We start from the raw sequence: 24,253 nt of genomic DNA on the forward strand, positions 1-24,253 counted from the left end.
TTCTAGGAAAAGGGAAGTACGCAATTGATGTTTTTGAGGGGTATTTCTGTTGGGAAATTGGGGAATTTCCAGGGTGGATCATGTACTACATATGTTATATAAGATCTGAAACTGATTCCCAAGGGACTTTATTGACGTGTATTCTGATGTATTCTGAAGACTATATAACCCGTGTAATTTGTTTTCTTTTCATCTTTTCTCTCCTCCAGAGAGAAAGGCCCTTTGCAAAGTGAATAAACTCTGTCCTATTATTTTAGTCTCTGTTTCCTCCTTAAAACGGTAATGGGGTTTTCCTGTTTTTCACAATGGGCAAATGTATTTATACATTTATACATATATATTTAGGCACAGGAATCCTGTGCCTAAAATGGCCGCCGTGGTTTTCTGAGCTCTGCTAGGGATGGGGCTTCTTGGTGAGATGTGGAGGCTTTAGGGGAGACTTGACTATGTCCCCCATTATGGACTGGTAAGGGGAACATTTGGGAACATTTGGGGCTCGGCAGGTCCACTTTTTTACCTACCTAGGTCCTCAAGGGATTCCAGGCGAGCCGGAGCTGCCTCCCCATGAGGCAACCCAGACGGCGGTTTCTTCGCCGTGGTCTTCACCCGAGTCAGCTGGGCGGCACTGTGGCGTGGTGGCAGTGGGGCACGGTGGGGTAGAGCCCCCCCATGGACTCCGATTCCATCGGAGTCTAGCGATGGCAGGAAGACCGTTCGCCGACAGCCTCCCTGGAATCAGCTGGCACCCACCAAAGGTGAAGGAGTTGTTGGCGGTGTGCATGGAGGGCTTGTCGGCGGCATGGAGGGCTGGTCGGCAGCGGAGCACCCCATCCCAGATGTGGCTTGGTGGAGGAGAGGCCGAGCCGAGGGAGAGAGGAAGGCTGCATACCGAGATCAGGCTCCACCTGCCTGCAGCTGGGCGGGGTTTCTTCTCCCCCCTTCCCCCCCTCACCATGGGACCACAGCGTTTTTGAGGCACGAATCCGGAATCACTAGCTCCCCTGTGGAGGGAAGGTGTCTTGGAGGCCTCTCTGCACCGCCCAAGTGAGTTGGGCCGAGCAGGGGGTTGCAGGCGGTTGAAGGCCTCGCCTGGAGTTCCATTCTACTGCTTTGAACCCCGGACTGCTTCTGCTGCAATGACTTGGACTGGTGATGGCATCTAGAGCCCTTGTCCCCTTCTTTTCCAGCCCTATAATGGTCGGCTCTCTGGGTGTGGTTGCCCACCGCAGTGAGACGGCGGCTGTGGACCTATTGCGTGACCAAGTCATGTTGTGGTGGGAGAGCATCAACGACCTGTGGATCCCACCCAGATGATTGTCCACCTGGCCTAGGAACCTCGCTGCGGTGAGAGGGCAGTGAGTATTACAATCATCTGTTTTTTTCCTATTGCCGTGAGAGGGCGTTTGGAAATGCAGACTTTATTGCCTATTGCTAGGATGGATTTTGGATTTTAGACCTTGAACTACTGACCTGTGATCTTGATAGCCCCCGCTACCATGGACATTCCCATCTCTATGTTTGAATATGACTGTACGAACTTATGTACGAACAACCGCAGACTTGGTCGCCTTGAGAAATTCCCCTCATTCTTGGGTGTGGCCAGTGGGCCTTGCAAAAACTTACCTTAAGGACGGGTCTTGGAACACCAAGAGGTGGCACAAGGATTTTAAGGGTTTTAAGGGTTTTAAGGGACATAGATTGAGAGGTTTTTTAACAAAATTTTTAGCAAAAATTTTAAGGGGACCCGGGCGGGCAATTAGGGTGGGTTTGGGGGGTAACCCACATGGGTCAGGGGGGCTGGGGGGGCTAGTTCCTATATTGGGGAGGGCGTTGCCATCGACATCGTGGGTGGGAGGGGCAGATATGGTGGGAGCAGGGGCCATATCATGTTAGGGGAGGACGCACTCGCTATCTGCGAGTGTTTGCGTGCTCCGGCCCTCAATGCTCGTCTCATACCCCGGGTTGTTCAGATCCTCAGGCCCTGGGCCTTTGGTTGATGTTGTGCAATGCCAGGTCTGTGGTAAATAAAGCCCCCCTCATTTGTGATCTGGTTCAGGAGGGGGGTGCGGACCTGGTAGGTATTATGGAGACCTGGTTGGGCCAGGAGGGGGGGTCCCCCTCATTGAGATATGCCCTCTGGGTTTCTATGCATTCCATCAACCGAGGTCCTAGGGAGGGGCAGGGGGCTGGCAGTTCTTGTAAAGGAAGGTCTCATTCCTAGGGAAGCCACTGTACCTCAGATAGCTTGATGTGAGTCCCTCATTGTGAAGTGGGGACATGGGGGACAGATGGGCTTGCTGATTACGTACCTGGCTCCCTGCCACCTATCGACTGCCCTGCCCAAGCTACTCAATGTGATTGCCGAGGTGGCGGTGGAGACCCCCAGGTTTATGATCATGGGGGATTTTAATCTGCCATCCGTCGGTGTGATGTCTGAGGTGGCCCGGGAGTTCATGGCTTCCATGACAGCCATGGACCTGACCCAACTAATTCATGGACCCATGCACATGGGAGGACACACTCTGGACTTGATTTTTGCCTCTGGTCAGTGGATGAATGATCTTGAGATAGGGGAGATAGTGATTGAGCCCTTGTCATGGTCGGATCATTCCCTTCTTAGGCTTAACTTTCTAACCGCTACACCCCGCTGCAGGGAGGCAGAACAGACCAGAAGTTTCCACCCCAGGTGCCTGATGGACCCTGATAGGTTCCAGATGGAGCTTGGGCCACTTCCTGAGGCGCTGACTCATGGCTCGGCTGAGGAGCTGGTGGCCGCCTGGGATAGGGCGACTGCTGATGCTTTGGACTGAGTCGTGCCTTTGCGGCCTCTGACCTGTCACCGAGTCTACCTGGTCCCTTGGTTCTCAGAGGAGTGAGGGGGATGAAGCGCCAGAAAAGACGCCTAGAGAGCAGTTGGAGATCTAGTTGCCCTGAATCCGACCAAACACTGGTAAGATCTTATATTAAGACCTACCTAGTGGCGATAAAAGTGGCAAAATGTGATTATTTTGCCATTCTTATCGCATCAGCAGATAACCACCCGGCCGCCCTGTTTAGGGTGACCCACTCCCTCCTCCACCTGGGAGCGTGGGAGGATCCCTTGCAGGGTCATGCTGAGGATTTTGTTCAGTATCTGCATGATTTACTTTTCCGCCTCTATTGCGTCATCAGGGAATCGTCCGGCCGCCCTGTTTAGGGTGACCCGCTCCCTGCTCCATCCGGGAGTGCGGGAGGATCCCTTGGAAGGCAGGGCGGAGGATTTTGGACAATACCTGTATGACAAAATCGCTCAGATCCGGGGGGATTTGGACTCTGACTGGGTAGATCAGGGCAGAGTGACGAGGAATAGTCTTGAGAATGTTATCTGGGAGGAGTTTGACGCTGTGACTCCCGATGATGTGGACAGGATTTTGGGGAGACTTAGTGCGGCCACATGTTTACTGGACCCGTGTCCCTCCTGGTTAGTACTGGCTCCCCAGGAGGTTACACGAGGCTGGCTCCAGGGTGTTATCAACGCTTCGCTGAGTGAGGGCCACTTCCCCGCTGCCTTGAAGGAGGCGATGGTGAGGCCTCTCCTCAAGAAGCCGTCCCTGGATCTGGCAATATTGGCCAACTACCGTCCTGTCTCCAACCTTCGCTTCATGGCGAAGGTTGTGGAGAGTGTGGTCACGTGACAGTTCCCACAATTCCTGGAGGAAACATCTTATCTAGATCCGTTCCAGTCAGGTTTCAGGTCTGGGCACAGCACGGAAACGGCATTGGTCGTGTTGGTTGATGATCTCTGGAGGGCTCGGGACAGGGGTTGCTCCTCTGTTCTGGTCCTGTTTGATCTCTCAGTGGCTTTTGATACCATCGATCATGGTATCATGCTGCACCGGCTGGAAGAGTTGGGGGTGGGAGGCACTGTGTTGCGGTGGTTCTCCTCCTTTCTCTCCGACCAGTCGCAGTTTGTGTTGGCAGGGGGGCAGAGGTCGACCTCGAGGCCTCTCGTCTGTGGAGTGCCGCAGGGATCGGTCCTCTCGCCCCTTCTGTTCAACATTTATGTAAAGCCACTGGGCGAGATCATCCGTGGCTTCGGGATGAGATACCACCAGTATGCTGATGATACCCAGCTGTACATCTCCACCCCAGGCCACCCCAATGATGCCCTTGAAGTGATGTCTCAGTGCCTGGAGGCTGTGCGGATCTGGATGGGGAGGAACAGGCTCAAGCTCAACCCTTCCAAGACTGAGTGGCTGTGGCTCCCGGCATCCCGATATAGTCAGTTGACTCCATCACTGACTATTGGGGGCAAGTCTTTGGCCTCCACAGAAAGGGCTCACAATCTGGGAGTCCTCCTGGATATGCAGCTGTCCTTGGAGGAACATCTGACAGCTGTAACCAGGGGGACCTTTTGTCAGGTTAGGCCGATTCGCCAGTTGCGGCCCTTTCTTGATCGGGATTCCCTGTGCACAGTCACTCATGCCCTCGTCACCTCTCGCCTTGACTACTGCAACGCTATCTACATGGGGCTCCCCTTGAAGAGCACCCGGAGGCTCCAACTGGTCCAGAATGCAGCAGCACGGGTAATGACGGGAGCAGCATGGCGTCCCATGTAACACCGCTCCTGCGCGAGCTGCACTGGCTCCCAGTGGTCTTCCGGGTGCGCTTCAAGGTGCTGGTTATCACCTTTAAAGCGCTCCATGGCATCGGGCCTAGCTATCTTCGAGACCGCCTGCTGCTACCGACGACCTCCCATCGTCCCATGCGCTCCCACAGAGAGGGCCTCCTCAGGGTGCCATCAGCCAATCAATGTAGGCTGGTGACCCCCAGGGGGAGGGCCTTCTCTGTGGGGGCACCTACCCTCTGGAATCAGTTGCCCTCAGAGATAAGGAGAATCCAAGACCTTAGTGCCTTCCGCCGTGCCCTTAAAACCCACTTTTTCCAGCAAACCGGGCTGGCTTAAGAAGAAATTTTAAATGTTTTAATTGTTTTGTATTTTTAATTTTGGGCCAAATTTATATATATTTTAATTGTTTTTTAATATTTGTATTTTATGTTTTTTAATTCTGGCTGTACACCGCCCTGAGTTTTCAGGGAGAAGGGCGGTATATAAATTTAAAATAAATAAATAAATAAATAAATAAATAAATAAATAAATAAATAAATAAATATCACACAGATTCAGGAAGGCCTGGTCTCTGACTGGGTAGGTAGGCGGGATGATGGGTGCCGGTCTTGAGAATGTCACTTGGGATGAGTTCGATCCTGTTGCTCCCGAGGACATGGACAGGATACTGGGGTGGCTGAACGTGACCACATGTTTACTGGACCTGTGTCCTCCTGGTTGGTGCTGGCCTCCCGGGACGTTACGCGAGGCTGGCTCCAGGGGATTATCAATGCTTCGATGAGGGAGGGTGTCTTGCCGTCCACCTTGAAAGAGGCGGTGGTGAGGCCCCTCCTCAAGAAGCCTGCTCTGGACCTGGCTGTTTTGACTAACTACCGTCCGGTCTCCAACCTTCGCTTTCTGGCGAAGGTTGTTGAGAGTGCGGTGGCGCGACAGCTTCCTGGGTACCTGGATGAAGCTGTCTATCTGGATCTGCTCCAGTCTGGTTTCCGGCCTGGGTACAGCACGGAAACGGCATTGATTGTGTTTGTGGATGATCTCTGGAGGGCTTGGGATGGGGTTGCTCCTCTATCCTGGTCCAGTTAGATCTCTCAGCAGCTTTTGATACGATTGACCATGGTATCTTGCTGCACCGGTTGGAGGGGTTGGGAGTGGAGGGCACCATTTTGTGGTGGTTCTCCTCCTATCTCTCTGACCGGTCGCAGTCGGTGTTGGCAGGGAGGCAGAGATCGACCCCGAGGTGCCTCGTTTGTGGGGTGCCGCAAGGGTCAGTCCTCTCACCCCTTCTGTTCAACATTTATGTGAAGCCGCTGGGTGAGATCATCCGTGGCTTTGGGGTGGAGTTCCATCAGTACATTGATGATACGCAGCTGTACATCTCCACCCTAGGCCATCCCAACGATGCCCTTGAAGTGATGTCCCGGTGCCTGGAGGCCGTGCGGATCTGGATGGGGAATAACAGGCTTCGACTCAACCCTTCCAAGACCGAGTGGCTATGGCTTCTGGCATCCCGATATAGCCAGCTGGTGCCAACGCTGGCTATTGGGGGCGAATCATTGGCCCACACGGAGAGGGCTCACAACTTGGGCGTCCTCCTGGATACACGGCTGTCTTTGGAAGAGCATATGACGGCCGTGGCCAGGAGGGCTTTTCATCAGGTCTGCCTGATTCGCCAGTTACGGCCCTTTCTGGATAGGGACTCCTTACGCACAGTCACTCAGGCGCTCGTCACTTCCCGCCTGGACTATTGCAATGCTCTCTACATGGGGCTCCCCTTGAGGAGCACCCGGAGGCTCCAACTGGTGCAGAATGCGGCTGCGTGGGGGATTATGGGAGCAAGAGGGCACTCCCATATCATGCCTCTCCTGCGCGAGCTGCATTGGCTTCCAGTGGTCTTCTGGGTGCGCTTCAAGGCGTTGGTCACCACCTTTAAAGCACTCCATGGCATCGGACCTGGGTATTTGCGAGACCGCCTTCTGCCGCCGATTGCCTCCCACTGACCAGTACGCTCCCACAGAGAGGGACTCCTCAGGGTTCCGTCAGCCAGGCAATGTCGGCTGGCGATCCCCAGGGGGAGGGCCTTCTCTGTGGCAGCACCTGCCCTCTGGAACGATTTGCCCCCAGAGATACGAAGGATACCAGATCTCCGGGCCTTTCGCCGTGCCCTAAAAACTTTTCTTTTCCATCAAGCAGGGCTGGTGTGAACCTCCCCCCCCCCTTTTTAGCTCTTTTTAGCTTTTTAGCTTTTTAAGTGTAAATTGGGTTTTAATTGGATTGTTTTAAATTGTGGGCCAAAGCTGTATAATTCTTCTAATTGGTTTTAAATTTTGTATTGGTATGATTTTATCCTTGGCTGTGCACCGCCCTGAGTCCAATAGGAGAAGGGCAGTATATAAATTGAATAAATAAAAATAAATAATAATAATTGTCTCCTTCACTTGTTCATCTTCCAGTTTAATGACCAATAAGTAATTATACAGCTTTTTTATTAAACTTTCTTCTGTCCCTGATAACATCTTCTCTAATTCTGTTAATTCTTTAAAGAAACCATATGTCAGGTTTCGTTGCTATCTTAAATAAACTTCATTCTCAAATGCAAAGTCTCTAATGAATCTTCTGATTTATTTAAGAATAGAAAAAACGACATGCCTGAACTCTGATGCAGCCAAGATTGGCACCTCCTTCCAAACACCTCCCTTTCCGTTCTTCAACCCCAATGTCTCATTGGCCACCATGCAGATCCATCTCTTCGTCCCATGCACTTTCTTTTCACAGGAATTCCCCCCTCCCTCTGTTGCCTAAGTAACGCTATCTGCTGAAGAACCAGGAACTAGATGAAAGTTCATCCCAGCATTAAGCAAGTCTTTCTGTGTCTTTTATGTCAGCGCTGAAAGAGATCACAATTTGGAACGCTGACACCATATTTAGCATCTTTCTCATATCTAGAATGTATCTGCACTTGTGAATACCATGCCACGTTGATCCCTTGATCACTCAGCTCTTGTTTAAATTTAAGTTCCCCCTTTTCATTCATAATATCTTTATATCTAACAATATTCCCCCTGTTAATGACATTTCGGTGGATCAGTGCTTCCACTGTTGAAAGCCAAACTGGTATCCTCAAATAATGTTCTCCAATTTTCTCCCATACTAACAATATTGCATTCCTTATGTAATGTCTTTGAAAGTAACCATGGGTCTTGCTTTTCTCATACCACAAGGCTTGCCAACCCAGTTGTAAATCATGGCCCTCCAGAGTCAATAGTGTGAGAACAAAACTTTTTACATTTCTCATTTAGTTCTTTCTGTCCCCCGTCACTATTATTTTGTCCTTAATTCCAAGTTACAATACCCTGTAACCCTTGTGATACCCTGTGATACCCTGTGTATCACGTTGGTTTGAGCATGTCTAAAAAAGATGTAACTCGTAGAAATGATGATAAATCTGTTGGCAGTAGGTAAACCTCTAAAACAGAATTGAGAAAATAAAAAAGGATATATCTGAAAGTATTTCTAGGATTAGGGATTGAAAACTTTCAGCAGTCTTGACATTTCCATAATATTAGCTGCTTATCAATGTAAATTTCATAAAACAAATAACTAATACAATTTACAATTACTTACTATAGTAAATAATATATAGGAAAGTGCAAACCACATGGATTTATCCGAAGTAAATCAAAAGACACAGCTGTCCCAGAGTAGAAATACACCATATAGTGTATACAACATATAGTGTAAGGACTGTAACAGGCCCTGTGTAGGACAAAAATCAGAAAGTTAGTAGAGCAGATCCATGAACACCAACCAGTAAACATCATCAGAAGACATGATGGAAATGCCTAGTTTCAACTGAGAATCAGAGACCAAGCAAGTCCAAAAATGCATATAGAGGTAACAACAATAACAACTATATATCATTCAAAAGAGACAATCAAAAACCAAAAAGAAAACAAAAAGTTCAATATACCTCCTCACCAGCAATCAACAGAACGATTAATGCTAGACCAATAACCAAGTAATCAAGTCCAATCAAGAAACTAGTAATGCAGTCAAACAAGCTAACAGTAAACAACAGCCTAATCAAGGAGCCACAAAGGTCTCACTGACAGGGCAAGCCACTATGTACAATGAGAGCAAACCTTACTCCTTTGGAGTACAGATGATGTTATCTACTATTCCAATAAAAAATCTGAAAGAAAACAATCAAGCTCAGAGAGCACTAAGGTCCAGACAGTTCAACTTTTAGCTACATATATTCTCTTTTACTGAAGTTAGGAAGGAAGGAAGGAAGGAAGGAAGGAAGGAAGGAAGGAAGGAAGGAAGGAAGGAAGGAAGGAAGGAAGGAAGGAATATCTGAAGAGAAAGATGCTTATTAACAGTGAGATCCAAGTTTCATTTAATGCAATTTGATTTGATTTACTTTATTGTTTAATTGATGAGTGAAATTTCCATTTGAATTCAGCTGTTTTCTCAGTTGGAAGCCAACTGCAGATCTTGGAGAACAAAACTATTTACATTTCTCATTGAGTTCTCTCTGTCCCCCCTCACAATTATTTTGTCATTAATTGCAGGTTACAATACTCTGTGTACGCCAGTTGGTTTGTTCACCTGAGCATGTCTAGTTCTCTACAATCATGATAATTCATTCTTATTTTCAATCTCTAAGGAGTTAGAGAAAATACTAAAAGTAATGTATTTCCACAACAATAAAGATGCAATATTCTTTTTTCTCCAAAGCTACAGCTAGAGGACAAAGTCCTGTCATTCTGATTTTTTAAAAAGTAAACCTCTACTTTAAAGCAGCCTCATGGAACACTGTATCTCAGGCTGTCCTATTTCAAATGCCTAATACTCATGGAGTGAACACATGGCTGAGAGATAAATTGGTCTGCAAAATGATATTATTCTTTGTATCTGTAGCAATATTATCCTTCTTTGTAGAAGCTGATACAACCCTTGCTAAATGTTCTGTAGGAAATCAGCCTTTTATTAAGCACAAGCGATATCATTCAGAAGATTTGGTCATTGCGGGCATTTTGTCTCAAATTTACATGATATCTGATGAAGTAACATTCAGAAGAAGTCCATCAGATGAACTGGTTGGTGATTTAATGTATGGAATTCCTTTTTTTCAGTAATGCAAATACAGAAAATAGTTAAAGCCTTGACATGATTGAATTAGGATGGAGGATGAATGTTAAATTGCCTATCCTGCACTATTATTACTCAATAATATGGTTTCAATTTCCATCACTTATAACACAGGCACATTGTTATTTTTCAACGTGTTCTTATTTCTATGGCTTTGATACCATTCTAGCAGGTATCAGTTTAATTTTAATACACTTTATTCATCTGGCTATAACTCGATGATGTTCAAATGAAATAAATGCCTGCAGAGCATTGCTTCATACCAGCGATATGTTAAGGTGTGCATGATTGCAGTTAGTCCTACATGCAAATATTCTATCCAATATTCCTCAGATATTTCCATTGTATTGAATAAGTAAAGTAGAAAATTAGGGTAGGAAGTAAAATTAAATATATACCTCCAAATTAAGAAAAAACCCCCCACTAATTATTGATGTTTATTGCATTTTGCAATTGGGCTGCCTGAATGCAAATGGATTGTTATATTGCTTTGACCTCTTTCCTGAATATTTTAAACAAATGGTTTGTTTGATGCTAGTGCATCCACTTGTATTAGTGTTTGCGGCCTGCACAATATAAACTTGTGTGATACAGTTAGAATGCAGCCAATTCCAGATTTGGCAACAGATGTTGTAAAATTCATTTCAGATATTATATGCAAAACTACCAGCACATCTTGGCTTTGGAATTTGCAATCAAAGAAATCAATGAGAATTCCAGGATCTTGCCAAACATCACCCTTGGTATCCATATCTCTAATAGCTATTTCATGGGAAGATGGATCTATCTGGCTTCCATGGAGCTTCTCTCTACGAAGGAAAGGTTCATCCCAAATTACAAATGTGACTTCAAGGACAATGTAATAACTGTGATTGCAGGACAAAATGCTTACATTGGTCAGTTCATGTCAAATATTCTGAGTTTATATAAGATCCCACAGGTAAGAGCCATCCCATAAAGAAAGGAGTCATATCTAAATACAGTATTTCTTGCTTGATTTAGTTTAATTTCTATTCCAAATTTTATATTTATGAATCTATTAGTGTCAGAAACATTCAAACCAAAGAGATAACATCGCCTCATATAGTTAAAATCACAATCAAGCTAAACATCAAAATCTATTTCATCCAGGGTGGAACAGAGAGGAATGATTCAAAATGCTAGAACTAAACAATTGTCATAGAAATTATATTGGAATATGCAAATGGTAGTCAACTCTGCCCATGCCTGGAGAACATTGATATTTAAATAAGATCCTTAAAATAGACATAAGTGTTTTGGAAGTATATACACTCATTTCTTCTTTTTTCTTAGCTCATATATGGTTCAATTGCAGAGATAGATGACAACATACAAGCTCCTTTCTTCCGTCAATTATTTCCAAATGAGGACCTTCAAATTATGGGGCTGGTCCAATTGTTGCTTCACTTCCAGTGGAAATGGATTGGACTCATTTTCCAAAATGCTCTAAAGGGAAAGAGGTTGATGCAGAATAGGCTTGATATATTTTCTAAGAAAGGCATCTGTTTTGATTTTATGCAAGAAATGCCAAAGGAATCTGCTACCAATGATATTGAAATTCAACTTAACGCTTGTGTTTTGCTGTATAAGACTATTATGAGAAGTACTGCCAATGTTGTAATTACATATGGTGAAACTGACAACATGATTTTTCTTAGAATTGTGCCATTTGGTTCAGAATATGAAGAAATGCCAATGAAGAGAAAAGATAAAGTTTGGGTCATGCCAGCACAGATGGAATTCACATCAGTTCGCTTTCAAAGATACAGGGGACTGGATTTCATCCATGGTGCACTATCGTTGGCAGTTTCCTCAAAGGAAATATTAGGGTTAAAGAAATTTATTCAGACGAGAAAGCCTTCTTCAGAAGAAGAGGACAGTTTGACAAGAGTGTTTTGGGAAAATGCATTTGAATGTTCTTTCCCAAATGCTGGGTTAGATGAGGACAGTGACAATCAATGCACTGGTGAGGAGTCACTGGAGACCCTTCCTGAATCTGTGATTGAATCTAGTATTACTGGGCAAAGTTATAGCATTTACAATGCTGTCTATGCAGTGGCCCATGCTCTGCAAGCCATGCTTTCATCTAAGAGCAGAAAAAGAGGAAATGGTTGGGAACTCAATCAACAGTCGTGGCAGGTAAAAACAACATGAATGAAAATATATTATATATTTATATAAGGGCCAGTCATATAAATGTTCAGCTAGTATTTTGGAGTTGTATAGCTAATAAGAATATTCTGAAGCTGAACTAACTCAAAAGTGATATGTCAGAACTTCAAATAATAATTCCAGATAACACTAAACATGGGGTGCAACAATGCAGAGTGAGAAGGAGGCAATGCCATATGTTAATTCAAGAGGAGTTTTAGAAGGAGTGTGGGGTAAATCAGTTTCCAAATGAATGGGACTGTTTAATAGGATATAAGGAATGTGTCCTTGTATCCCACAGTGGTTTGTGATAGTTCTATCAAAATATGCCATTAGGATCCTCTGAATCTTATGAAGCCAAAGCTTCTTCTAAGTAAGACCATTGTACTCTTTAAATTAAAGGAGAGCTTGAAGTACCTCGAGATCTATTATGTAATTACTTATGAATATGTAGGCATACATCATTTTGCCTTCGTTTTTGAAATATAAGCTCTCTGCAGAAGTTCCCTCCACTAGTTTCTGGGTGCAATTTTTTTAGTGTCCTATGTTAAGAATAAATACTGTAATTATCTTTGCTTACTTGCTTGGGTTCTGAGTTCTGAGTGAGGAGAAGATTATGAGAGGGAGGAAGGAAGGAAGGAAGGAAGGAAGGAAGGAAGGAAGGAAGGAAGGAAGGAAGGAAGGAAGGAAGGAGGGAGGGAGGGAGGGAAGGAATGAAGGAAGGGCATTGAGCTGCAGTGAGTCTTGATTATTTGCTTGGGGTCCTGCATTTTGATTCCACAGTGAAGAGAAGAGTATGAGATACATACAGTAATAAAAAAAGAAAGGATGGCATTGAAGAGTGATCAATATACAGACCACAACAATTTTTTTGTTGACTCCTCATAGATCAAATGCTCAAAATATTTTGGCTTGTGAGCAACAGCAAGTAACCAGGGTGCCATTAAGGCTGAACATTATCAGTGCAACCGACATAGATGATAATATTGCTTCCACCATGCATGGGAATACTAAAGGAATTCTAAATACCTAAATGCTTTTTAGAAAGGATGTAAAAGTCATTATATGGACTGTTAAGAGAAAGTAAATGCCTATTTAGTCCCAGGAAAGAAGAGAGAGACTAATTCTGTCTTAGAAGGAAATTCCTGCAGGTATTCAAGTTTCTGTTATCATACCCTATAACAATAAATATTCCTCATATTATATTTGCTGATTGGTCTGCCTTAAAAGGATAACATCTAATTTATGAACGATCCTTCATTCATACTTGTTCATTGCTTCCAATTGTTATAAATTTCTTTTAATGATTTCCATTTAGTTCCATTGGCATCTGAAAGCTGTTTCATTTAACAACAGTGCTGGAGAAATGGTTCACTTTGACGAAAGAGGAGAGCTACCTACTGGATTTGATGTTATCAACTGGGTCACCTTCCCCAACCAATCATTTCATCGAATCAAAATTGGAAACATAGCTCCAGTGACTCTCCCTGAAAATCTTCTTACTATTTTTGCAGAGGAGATCATCTGGCCCCCCATGTTTAACCAGGTAGTTTTGGCACCAATATCAAACCATGGTGAATAATTTACTTTATTTTTACCTACTGCTTCAATGTTCAGAAAGTTCTTTCAGGAATTACAGGCATACAATGAGTCTTTTCTCAAAGTGACTTGTGAACATGATTACCCTAAAATAAAAAAACAACACAAAACATTTGCACTGATTAGAAGAGAGATTTCGATCATGGGGGATTTAAAAAATATAAGGAAAAACGTTGTCTGAGAGGTTACATGATTTCTGGGAATGTTGGAGTTTTAGAATCAGGACCTCAAATAGCAACACTATGTAAAGTGGCAAATTTTAGTAACACTCAGCTTGCTAAAAATTGCAACCTGAGACATTCCCTGTGTAACAGATACAAGTATTATAACAGTTTTCCTACCCAGATATCAAACACTCCTATTATGAAGTCAGCTTCATTTAATTAGCATCATGCAGTAAATGCAGTTAGGAGTGGTGTGGTGGCCTAGAGATGGAGCTCTCGCCTCACAATCAGGAGGCTGTGAGTTCAATTCTAGGTAGAGGCAGATATTTCTCTCTCTGGACACAATGAGAATATATCTGCTGAACAACTCTCCGCATTGGCATCAGGAAGGGCATCTGGCTAGTAAACACTCTGCTAACACCCCATTCAGTTGCCTAGCCTCCAATCTCACAAGGGATGATGGGCTTGTTAAACAAAGATGATGATGCAGTAAATGCAGTTATAAGGACTGCTGGGTAGAAGACACTCTCCATTTCCCCACCATCTCCCTAATACTCCATCAAATTAGTGTTCACTGAATCTCCATATCAGAAAAAGAGACGCTAAAGCCATTGAGGAAGTTATGATTTATCCCCAGAGTTAGAATTACTAAACATGTTTGCATCATTTTTAAAAAATGCAGTACATAGATGAAAGGCCTGTATTTCTCTACAAAGGTAGCAGTAAAGCATAAATTAACCAAAGTTGTGTTTCCATCCTGGGTTTTGTTTTTGTTTTGGATTTATGAAACCATTCTAGCTTAATTTTGTAGGGGAAAAAAAGCTGAATAATAATAAATTAAAAACCCAATATAAAAACTCACTTGAACTGAATTTGTTAGGGTGCATAAGATAATCGTCATTCTATAACAAGAGAATGCAGCCTTTTTTCTCATCCTCCAGATTTTTCTGAGTCTTAAGAAAAAATAAAAAATATAAACATTTTCAGAAAAGATTAAAATATATCATTTTTTTTAAAAAAAACTTTCTTCAATATTTAATATTATATTAAAAACTATAGGCATTTTATTACAATATAAAAAGCATATACTGAAAAGAATATGGGTATCTAACCTCTTACTCGGTCATAGCTTCTACAAAATATGGGGATCTGTATCAGCCTTTAAAATTGCACTGATATATTTCTACAGAGAATATTATCTGGCCCACCATATTCAACAATATTCTGCAGTAACTTCCATTATTATTATTTTTGAGTTGATAAAATTATTTATTAATTAAATTTACATGCCACTCATCTCATCGTCAGACTACTCTGGCTGACTGACAACATCATAAAAGCAAATATACAAACGAGTAAAAATTAAAAATTAATTAAAATTAGATCATCAGTATACAAAGGGGCAGAGGCAGCATCTTCTCCCTAGTCTACTAACCATCTCCAACATGGAACACCCCCATTGGGGCTCCAGGCCTATCAGCAGAGTGAGGTTTTGATACCCTTTACGTGTAAATTAAGAGTACAGGTGGATTTTCTCTCAAGGAGAACAATGTCCCAGAGGGTGGGACTCATGGCAGAAAAGGCTCTTTGGACCCTGAATATTCAAATGGTAATTCATTATTTACACATATTTCTACAAGTGTTTTGTCTTTGAACATACAGTATTCACTGAGTGGTTCATTTATGTTAAAACTGAAGAAATAAATGATTCTGAAATGGTGACTGATGATGGTTGAATTTTCATAGCATATTTGAATATAGAATGGTTTGCAACTTAATGTGCCTCAAAGGTTAAGACATTTCCAGAAGGGGAGACTAGATACATCTTTCAGGGTTCTGCTTTGACTTGGTCAGTAGATGCAGATTCGACACTAAAAGAAATTACCATGGGCCTCAGAGAAAACTACATTCCAAACACATTAGAAATATTTCATTAAGATGTGATGATTGGATGACTAACCCAGATACCATATCACTTTTTAGAAAAAAATATATAAGCAAAAGTAGCGTAAGAGAAGTAAAAAAAAAGTCTGGTAGTGCATTCCAGGCATTAACAACTCTGTTACTGAAGTCATATTTTCTGTAATCGAGTCTGGAGCGGTTTACTTTAAGTTTGTATCTATTGTATGCTCATGTATTCTTGTGGTTGAAGCTGAAGTAGTTATTGACAGGTAGGACATTGTAGCAGTTGATTTTATAAGCTATGCTTAGGTCATACCGAAGGCGGCGTAGTTCTAAATTTTCTAAACCCAGAATTTCAAGTCTGGTGTCATAGGGTATTTTGTTACAAGCAGAGGAGTGGAGGACTCCTCTTGTGAAATATTTCTGGACACACTCAATTGTATTAATGTCCGATATGTAGTGCGGGTTCCAGACAGATGAGCTGTATTCGGGAATTGGTCTAGCAAATGTTTTGTATGCTCTGGTTAGTAGTGTAATATTACCAGAGTAGAAGCTTTGCAAGATTAGGTTTACAACCCTTAATGCCTTTTTGGTGATGTTGTTACAGTGGGCTTTGACACTTAGATCATTTGATAAGAGTACTCCAAGGTCCTTGACAGAGTGAGGGTCATCTACAAGGTCATGTGAACTTAGCTTGTATTTAGTGTTCTGATTCTTTTTGCCAAAGTATAAGACAGAGTATTTGTTGGTTAAGATTTGGAGTTGCCAATTTTTTGACCATTCTGACACAAAGTCAGGGTCTTTTTGAAGGGTAGCAGCATTGTTGGTAGTGTTAAATAGTTTAACATCAATGGTGAAGAGAATGCAGATTCTTATAATATGATCACAAAGGTCATTTATGTATAGTATGAAGAGTGTTGGTCCTAGAACTCTGCCTTGGGGGACACCGCTATTAACAGGTGCAGGATTTGATCGGGCGCTCCCTATTTTGACCATTTGTTGTCTGTTTAACAGAAACGCAGTTATCCAATTATGGAGGGGTCCGGAGATGCTGTAGGATTTTAGTTTTAGAAGTAGTTTGTCATGTACCACTGAATCAAAGGCTTTACAGAAGCCTATGTAAATTGCATCTATAACTTTGCCCTGATCAAGATTTGTAGTCCATAGGTTTTTGCAGTATAGAAGTTATAGATTACAGGATATTTTTTTCTGAAACCAAATTGTTTATTAGAGAGTAGATTGATTATACGAATAACAAAAGAGTCTTAAAAAATAACCAATATGGCTACATTTCCTAAATTATACCACTTTCTGTCACATGGTTACTTAAGGATATATGCTTCGTACAACATGGCCATCCCAGCATCCAGCCTGTGTACTTATTTAATTGGTTAATATTTACTCAACATCATATTTTTGCAATAGAGTTGCATTTCTCATATCTTAAGAGTTGTTTGTAAAATGACTAAGGCTGCTTGCTTCTCCCAATGTGTGTTTCTGGCCTGTTGGACAATATTTTGTTAATACAGTGATACCTTTGTATACAGCTTGTGCATTGAGTACCAAACAAATGATGAATTCAGTGAGTTTCAAAGCAGCTGAATTCCAAGGTACCACTGCCTTAAATCCTAGTCAAATCCAATTCTTCAGATGCAAGAATTCCTGAAAGATTAAGTAATAATTTCTCAATTTTCTTAATGTCTAATAGGTACAGCCCTTTTCTATGTGCAATCCTCCATGCTCATCAGGTTGGAGCAAAATAAAAATAGAAGGAAAGCCCTTTTGCTGCTATGATTGCCTTAAATGTCCAGAAGGAAAAATTTCAAACAAGACAGGTAAGAGATCTAAAGCAGAGATTCCACTGCTAAGTATTTTGTGCAATGCCTTATATTACTCTATAATTATAAACAGTAGTTTACCATCTCTGTACAAATTTGTCCATAATTTATTTGTCCTAATTCATTTGTCCATAATTCTGGAGAGATGTTGATTACTTAGAAGTCTATTCGAATATCATGTCATCTTTTTTTACTTGGGAAAGATAAACGAGACCATAAAAATAAATATTTTTATCTATGGTTTCTATGAAAGTAAAGAGATTTCAAGATTGAGGGGAATGAACATACTATAATTTTGGGAATTGCAGTTCAGAAAGATTTAAAATAAATGGTAAAAGAGAGATCTCAGTTCGTTAAGCAATTTCTTGACAGTGTATTTTGGGAAACAAACAATAATTTAAATTTAGGTTATGTTTTTATGTATTCATCACATTTCTATACCGTCATCTGAATTAAGTGAATCTGCACAGCTTACACTGGAGAGATATATTCTCTCCACTCCTGTTCAACATTTATATGAAGCTACTGAATAAGATCATCCATCATCATGGACTGAGGTATCATCAATATGCTGATGATACTCAGCTGTATGACTCAGCCCGTGGTGAGTTAATTGATGCTGTGTCCTCCCTCTTTACTTTTTCTTTATTTTGGATTTATATACCGCCCTATTCCCGAAGGACTCAGGGCGGTGAACAGCCAAAAGATAAAACACACATAATAAAAAATTTAAAAAACAATGTAAAAACACATTAAATAATTTGGCCCAAACAAATTAAAACACCCCCATTGTTTTAAAACAAATTTAAAATAACAATTAAAAGGAAGTTAGGACAGGCCAGCCTGCTGAAATAAAAAGGTCTTGAGGGCATGGTGGAAAGTGCGTAAATCCGGGATCCTCCATATCTCTGGGGGGAGCTTGTTCCAAATGGCAGGCGCCCCCCCAGAGAAGGCTCTCCCCCTGGGGGCCGCCAGTCGACACTGTTTGACTGACAGCACCCTGAGGAGCCCCTCTCTATGGGAGCGTACTGGCCGGTGAGAGGCTATAGGTGGCAGAAGGCGGCCTCATAGATTACCCAGGTCCTAAGCCATGGAGCACTCTAAAGGCCTCTGAGAGTGCCTGGATGCTGTTAGGGGCTGGATGGGAAGGAATGGGTTGAAACAAAACCCTTGCAAGACCGAGTGGCTCTGGGTTTGGGGATCTTTGGCCTAGGGAGAATTTCCACCTTTGGTCTTGGGTGGGGTGGCACTAATCTAAACAGACCCTGTGCATAATCTGAGGGTTCTCTTGGACTTGCAACTCTTGCTCGAAGAGATGGTGGCAGTTGTGGCCAGGAGGGCCTTTGCGCAACTGCAGGTTGTGCACCGGTTATGGCCTTTCCTGGACCAACAATCTGTACTCACTGACACTCAAGCCCTAGTCAGTTCCTGTTTTGACTATTGCAATGTGCTCTACATGGGGCTGCCCTTGAAGAGCATCTAGAAGGTCCAGTTGGTGCTAAGTGCAGTGGCCCGCATGTTTTTGTGCCAACCTCAGTGTGCACATGTATTATCTCTCCTGCGGGAGCTTCATTGATTGCCAATTTGCTTCCGGGTGAAATTCAAGGTGCTGGTTGTCACCTTTAAAGCCCTTAATGGCTTGGAACCGGGTAATTTTAGGGACCGGTCACATCTACCCAACCCATCAGAGTAGGGAGGCAAGTAATGTTGTGGGTACCATCCCCTAGGGAGATACACCTCGTGGAACTCAGAAGAAGGGCCTTCTCCATGGTGGCTCCCTCTCTCTCTGGAACATCATTCCCCCAGAGATTAGAATGGCCCCCACTCTAACACTCTCCCGGAAGACATTGAAGATCTGGTTCTGCCAGCAGGTCTGGGGAACCCAGAGCGGGATGGAGCCCATTAAATGTTTAGTGTGATATATTGTCACTGGGGTGGGTGATGGGGGTTATTTTATTATATTATTTTTTGAATATATATTAATGTATTATATACATAAATAAATATCTTAGTATAACAGAATAAGGGACCTTGGAAAAACAAAATTTTGAAGGGACCTTGGAAAAACAAAATTTTAAAGAAGGGTTGCAGCATTAAAAGTTAAAATGTTGAAGGGACCGTGGAAAAACAAAATTTTAAAGAAGGGTTGCAGCATTAAAAGTTAAAATGTTAAGGTGAAAAGAATGCCCTCATGACACCAAGGGTTGCATATCAGTCTTCAACTTCCATGATAATGAAGACCAAGGACCCACCTCACATCCTTCTCCAGAGACTCAGGGCGGCTTACAATGCGTTAAGCAATAGCCTTCATACTTTTGTATATTTTATACAAAGTCAGTTTATTGCCCCCACAATCTGGGTCCTCATTTTACCTACCTTAGAAAGGATGGAAGGCTGAGTCAACCTTGAGCTTGGTGAGATTTGAACTTGCAGTAATTGCAGGCAGCTGATGTTAATAACAGCGCTTTAGTCTGCTTTAGTCTGCTGCGCTACCAGGGCTCCAACTTCCATGATGATGAAGACCAAGGACCGGCCTCACATCTGAGAGTAGGTGTTCCACAGAGTAGGAGAAGCAGCAGAAAAGGCAACTTGCCAGCCAAAATTCCTTAAATGACAGAATCTGCAATATTCCCTCCCTACCCGATTAGGTGGGATAGGATCATATAGTGGGGATGGCAGTTCTTCAAATAATCTGAGAAAGGGCTTGAATTGAATTCCCAGAAGCAATTGAGAAAAAAACGAAGTTTGTATAGCAGAAGTGTTATATGTTATATGTGGAACCCTAGGGGTGCCCAATATTGTTTGTGATGCTGCATTCTACATCAGCTACAGCCTCTTCAAGAGTAGTCCCATATAGATTGCATTGCAATAATCCATATGGGAGATGACCAAGATATGAGTGATAGAGAGTAGAGCTGAAAAGGCTACAACTAGTACATAAGAGCCATGATGGTGCAGTGGTTAGAATGCAGTATTGCAGGCTATTCTGCTGACTGCCAACTGCGAGCAATTTGGCAGTTCAACTCTCACTGGCTCAAGGTTGACTCAGCCTTCAATTCTTCTGAGGTCGGTAAAATGAGGACCCAGATTGTTGGCGGCAATATGCTGACTCTTAAAACTGCTTTTGTAGATAATAAAAAGATACAGAGAAAGCACTGAGTCATATAGCACCCCTTAGTTGGTGTTTCAAGCTGGACCCCTTTTCCCTTTGGAACTGATCAAAGAAGAAGGAGGTGAACCAGACCAGAACTGTTCTTTCTTCTCACAGTTCCCAAAACCATCTCAAAAGGATACCATGGTCAAGAAGAGCCAGGATGGATGTACTATCCCTATCCCATTCTCTCCAGACATCATCCAAAAGAATGACCAATACCATTTCCTTCCCATATCCAGGCCTGAAACTTGACTGAAAGCAGTCCAGATAATTCATTTAATCAAGGATCTCCTGGAGCTGCAGCACAATCATCTTCTCAACCACCTTCCCTAAAAAGGGCAGGTGGGAGACTGAACAAAAGTTATGAACTGTTTGTATCCAGTAATAACTTTCTGAGAAATGACACACATTTAATAGTGACTCTAGCTTGTCATTGTTCAGATTCATCCCTCGTTTTACTCCGGCAACTCTCTAGATGTCTCTTGACTCTTTTCAACCCTCTCAAATTTTCCATAAAGCACCGAGAATGCCTGGTTCAATGGGATGAAAAAAGTTGCATGGGCCTGACCCTCTTCAATTCTATCCAAGCTCTCTGCTAACTCTCTATTCCAGTAACAGTGAGGGATTTGGCAGGCCCATGCAGCAAATCCTATGAAACAACTCCCCAACTCACTTTGGAACCCCACTGGCCCCATTAATCACTGGAGCTGGACCAACTGAATGTATCTTGCAGAAGGGGTTAGCGTAGAAAAATCTCAAATTCACCAGGGCTTCATGGTCATCTCAAATTCACCAGGGCGGAGGGAAGGAAGGAAAGGAGGAAGGGAGGAAGGGAGAAAAGGAGGAAGCAAAGAAGGAAGATTTCAAATGGTCAGTCAGGAAAAGAAATATCTCTGAAGTGATGACCAATTTGGTAATGGGCTGTTGTCTATAACATTAAACACTTGACTGCAATAATATCTTTTTCAGATGCAGATGACTGTTTCCCATGTTCAGAAGATCAGTACCCAAACAAAGCTCACAAACTTTGCATTCCAAAATGCATCACATTTTTGTCTCATGAAGAGCCTCTGGGAATTAGCCTGACAGCTATTGCTTCCTTCTTTTCTTTCATCTCAGTTATGGTCCTGGGAATCTTCATTAAGCATCGGGACACCCCCATTGTCAAAGCCAACAACCGGAACCTCACCTACATTCTTCTCATTGCTCTCCTCCTTTCCTTCCTCTGCACTTTGCTCTTCATTGGGCAACCAGATCAGGTGAAATGTCTCATGCGACAAACTTCTTTTGGCATCATCTTCTCTGTAGCTCTTTCTTGTATATTGGGGAAAACAATCATAGTGGTCCTTGCTTTCATGGCCACCAAGCCCGGATCCAAAATGAGGAAATGGGTGGGGAAAAGGCTGGCCAACGCTATAGTTCTTTCATGCTCTTTGACACAATTCTCCATTTGTGCAGTGTGGTTGGCAATTTCACCCCCATTCCCAGATTCTGACATGCACTCCATGACTGAAGAAATTGTCCTAGAATGTAAAGAAGGTTCAACCACTATGTTTTATACTGTTCTTGCTTTTCTGGGATTCTTGACTGCTGTCAGCTTCTCAGTTGCCTTCCTAGCTAGGAAATTACCTGACAGCTTTAATGAAGCCAAATTTATCACCTTCAGCATGTTGGTCTTTTGTAGTGTCTGGATATCCTTTGTTCCCACCTATCTGAGCACCAAGGGAAAATACATGGTAGCTGTGGAGATCTTTTCCATTTTGGCTTCTGCAGCTGGATTACTGGGTTGCATCTTTTCCCCCAAATGTTACATTATTATTCTGAGGCCTGATTTGAACAGAAAGGAACAGCTAACAAAAAAATGAAACTGATTTATTTGGTCCAATATAAGTTCTCTAAATTGTGACAGAATCCTCATTTGCCTCATTAAAGGCCTACTGACCATCTTGAAGAACTGATTGAAAACTAGTTCTTTGGTTCTTTTAAACCAAAAATATGCAGTTGCGAAATACAACATTTTGAATTCAATCCTTATAGCATGTTTCCTATATAACTCTGGCAAAACTGAGTGGCTTTCGGTACAGGGAGCTCCAGGATTTGAGAATTTTTCATCCTTAGGACTGCATTATCTGTACCTGACACCTGTGCTTTGTTACTCAAGCCCTGGTTATCTCTCATCTGGACTACTGTATCTATATGAAGCTACCTTTGCGGTCTGCTCAAAAGCTTTAGTTGATGCATAGTGCAGAAGCAGCAGTGTAATCTTTGGGGCCTCTAGGGCAGTGGTTCTCAACCTGTGGGTCGGGACCCCTTTGGGGGTCGAACAACCCTTTCACAGGGGTCACCTAAGACCATCAGAAAACACATATTTTCAATGGTCAATGGAATAACTTTATGGTTGGGGGTCACCACAACATGACGAACTGTATTAAAGGGTCGCGGCATTAGGAAGGTTGAGACCCACTGCTCTAGGGTAACCCATCTCTATTCCAAAAACTTCACTGGCTACCAATGTGCTTCTGACTGCAGTTCAAGGTGTCAGTTATGACCATTAAAGTCCTAAACGGCATTGGTCCAGGCTATCTGATGAACTGCCTACTCTTGCCAGCAGAGAGGGCCTACTTTGGATCCCGTTGTTCAAAGAACTCTGCTTATCGGGATCCATAAGAAGAGCCTTCTCTGCTGCAGCACCTACCCTTTGAAACTTCTTACCATGTAAGGTAAGATCCACCCGTACCCTCCTGTCCAGTGCTGGGTTTCACTTTTTTTTACTACTGGTTCTGTGGGTTTGGCTTGGTGGGCGTGGCTTGGTGGGCATGGCAGGGAAGGATACTGTAAAATCTCCATTCCCACCCCACTCCAGGGGAAGGTTACTGCAAAATCCCCATTTCCTCCAGATCAGCTAGAACTTGAGAGGCAGAGAATAGATGGGGGTGGAGTCAGTCCGAATTTTTACTACCAGTTCTCCGAACTACCCAAAATTTCCATTACTGTTTCTCCAGAACTAGTCAGAACCTGCTGAAACCCATCTCTACTCCTGTCCTTTCACAAACGTTTTATGACATGACTCTGCCAATTGGCTTTGGGACCAAATGGGAGAGTTTCACACAGGAGGTAGATCAATGGCAGACTCCACCTTCCCACTGTATTATTTCCCTGTGTTCCTTTGCCATTGTTTATTTTATTATTTTACTTCTGTTTTGTTACATTCTTTTCATTTTCCTTCCATTTCATGATTGTAAGATGCCTAGAATATGCCCACAGCAATATAGGTGGCAAAGAAATGTAATAAATTAAAATGACATGTGATATTAAAATTAGAAATGGTGACTATAAAGAAGATATTTTCTGGAAAATTTGGAAACCATTTGTGGACTATGCGCTGGGAAAATTGGATGCTTCGGTACCTGTACCCCGAGAACGTGGATTTTGGCGATCATGAGGATATATCCGAAGAACCAAATCTTCCTTTCTTATGTATAGCACAGGGTGAAATATTGTATATGTTGTTTGTAACGTTAAAGTAATAAAAAATTATTAAAAAGAAAGAAAGAAATGTAATAAATAAGTAAGTAAATAAATAAGCCAGTAATTAAGTCTAGGTGGGTTTTGGTGACAAATAGAGAATTACACTTGCCGTATGAGATATTGAAGGCTGTCATAG

The 24,253-nt window shown here is 42.8% G+C and overlaps 1 protein-coding gene across 1 annotated transcript; it reads left to right on the forward strand.

Annotated features, from left to right (window-relative positions):
- Positions 1-1,496: 1,496 nt before the first annotated feature.
- On the forward strand, positions 1,497-22,454 carry LOC132711612 (vomeronasal type-2 receptor 26-like). The gene is made up of 7 exons (XM_060690989.2): positions 1,497-1,542; positions 9,530-9,722; positions 10,523-10,700; positions 11,075-11,920; positions 13,251-13,478; positions 17,306-17,432; positions 21,559-22,454. The coding sequence occupies exons 1-7, from the start codon at positions 1,497-1,499 to the stop codon at positions 22,452-22,454; spliced, it is 2,514 nt and encodes an 837-aa protein (XP_060546972.2).
- Positions 22,455-24,253: the final 1,799 nt, after the last annotated feature.

This window comes from Pantherophis guttatus, chromosome 4 (genome assembly GCF_059756535.1).
Source record: "Pantherophis guttatus breed Tessera chromosome 4, ASM5975653v1, whole genome shotgun sequence".
In the NCBI taxonomy this organism is placed as follows: Eukaryota; Metazoa; Chordata; class Lepidosauria; order Squamata; family Colubridae; genus Pantherophis; species Pantherophis guttatus.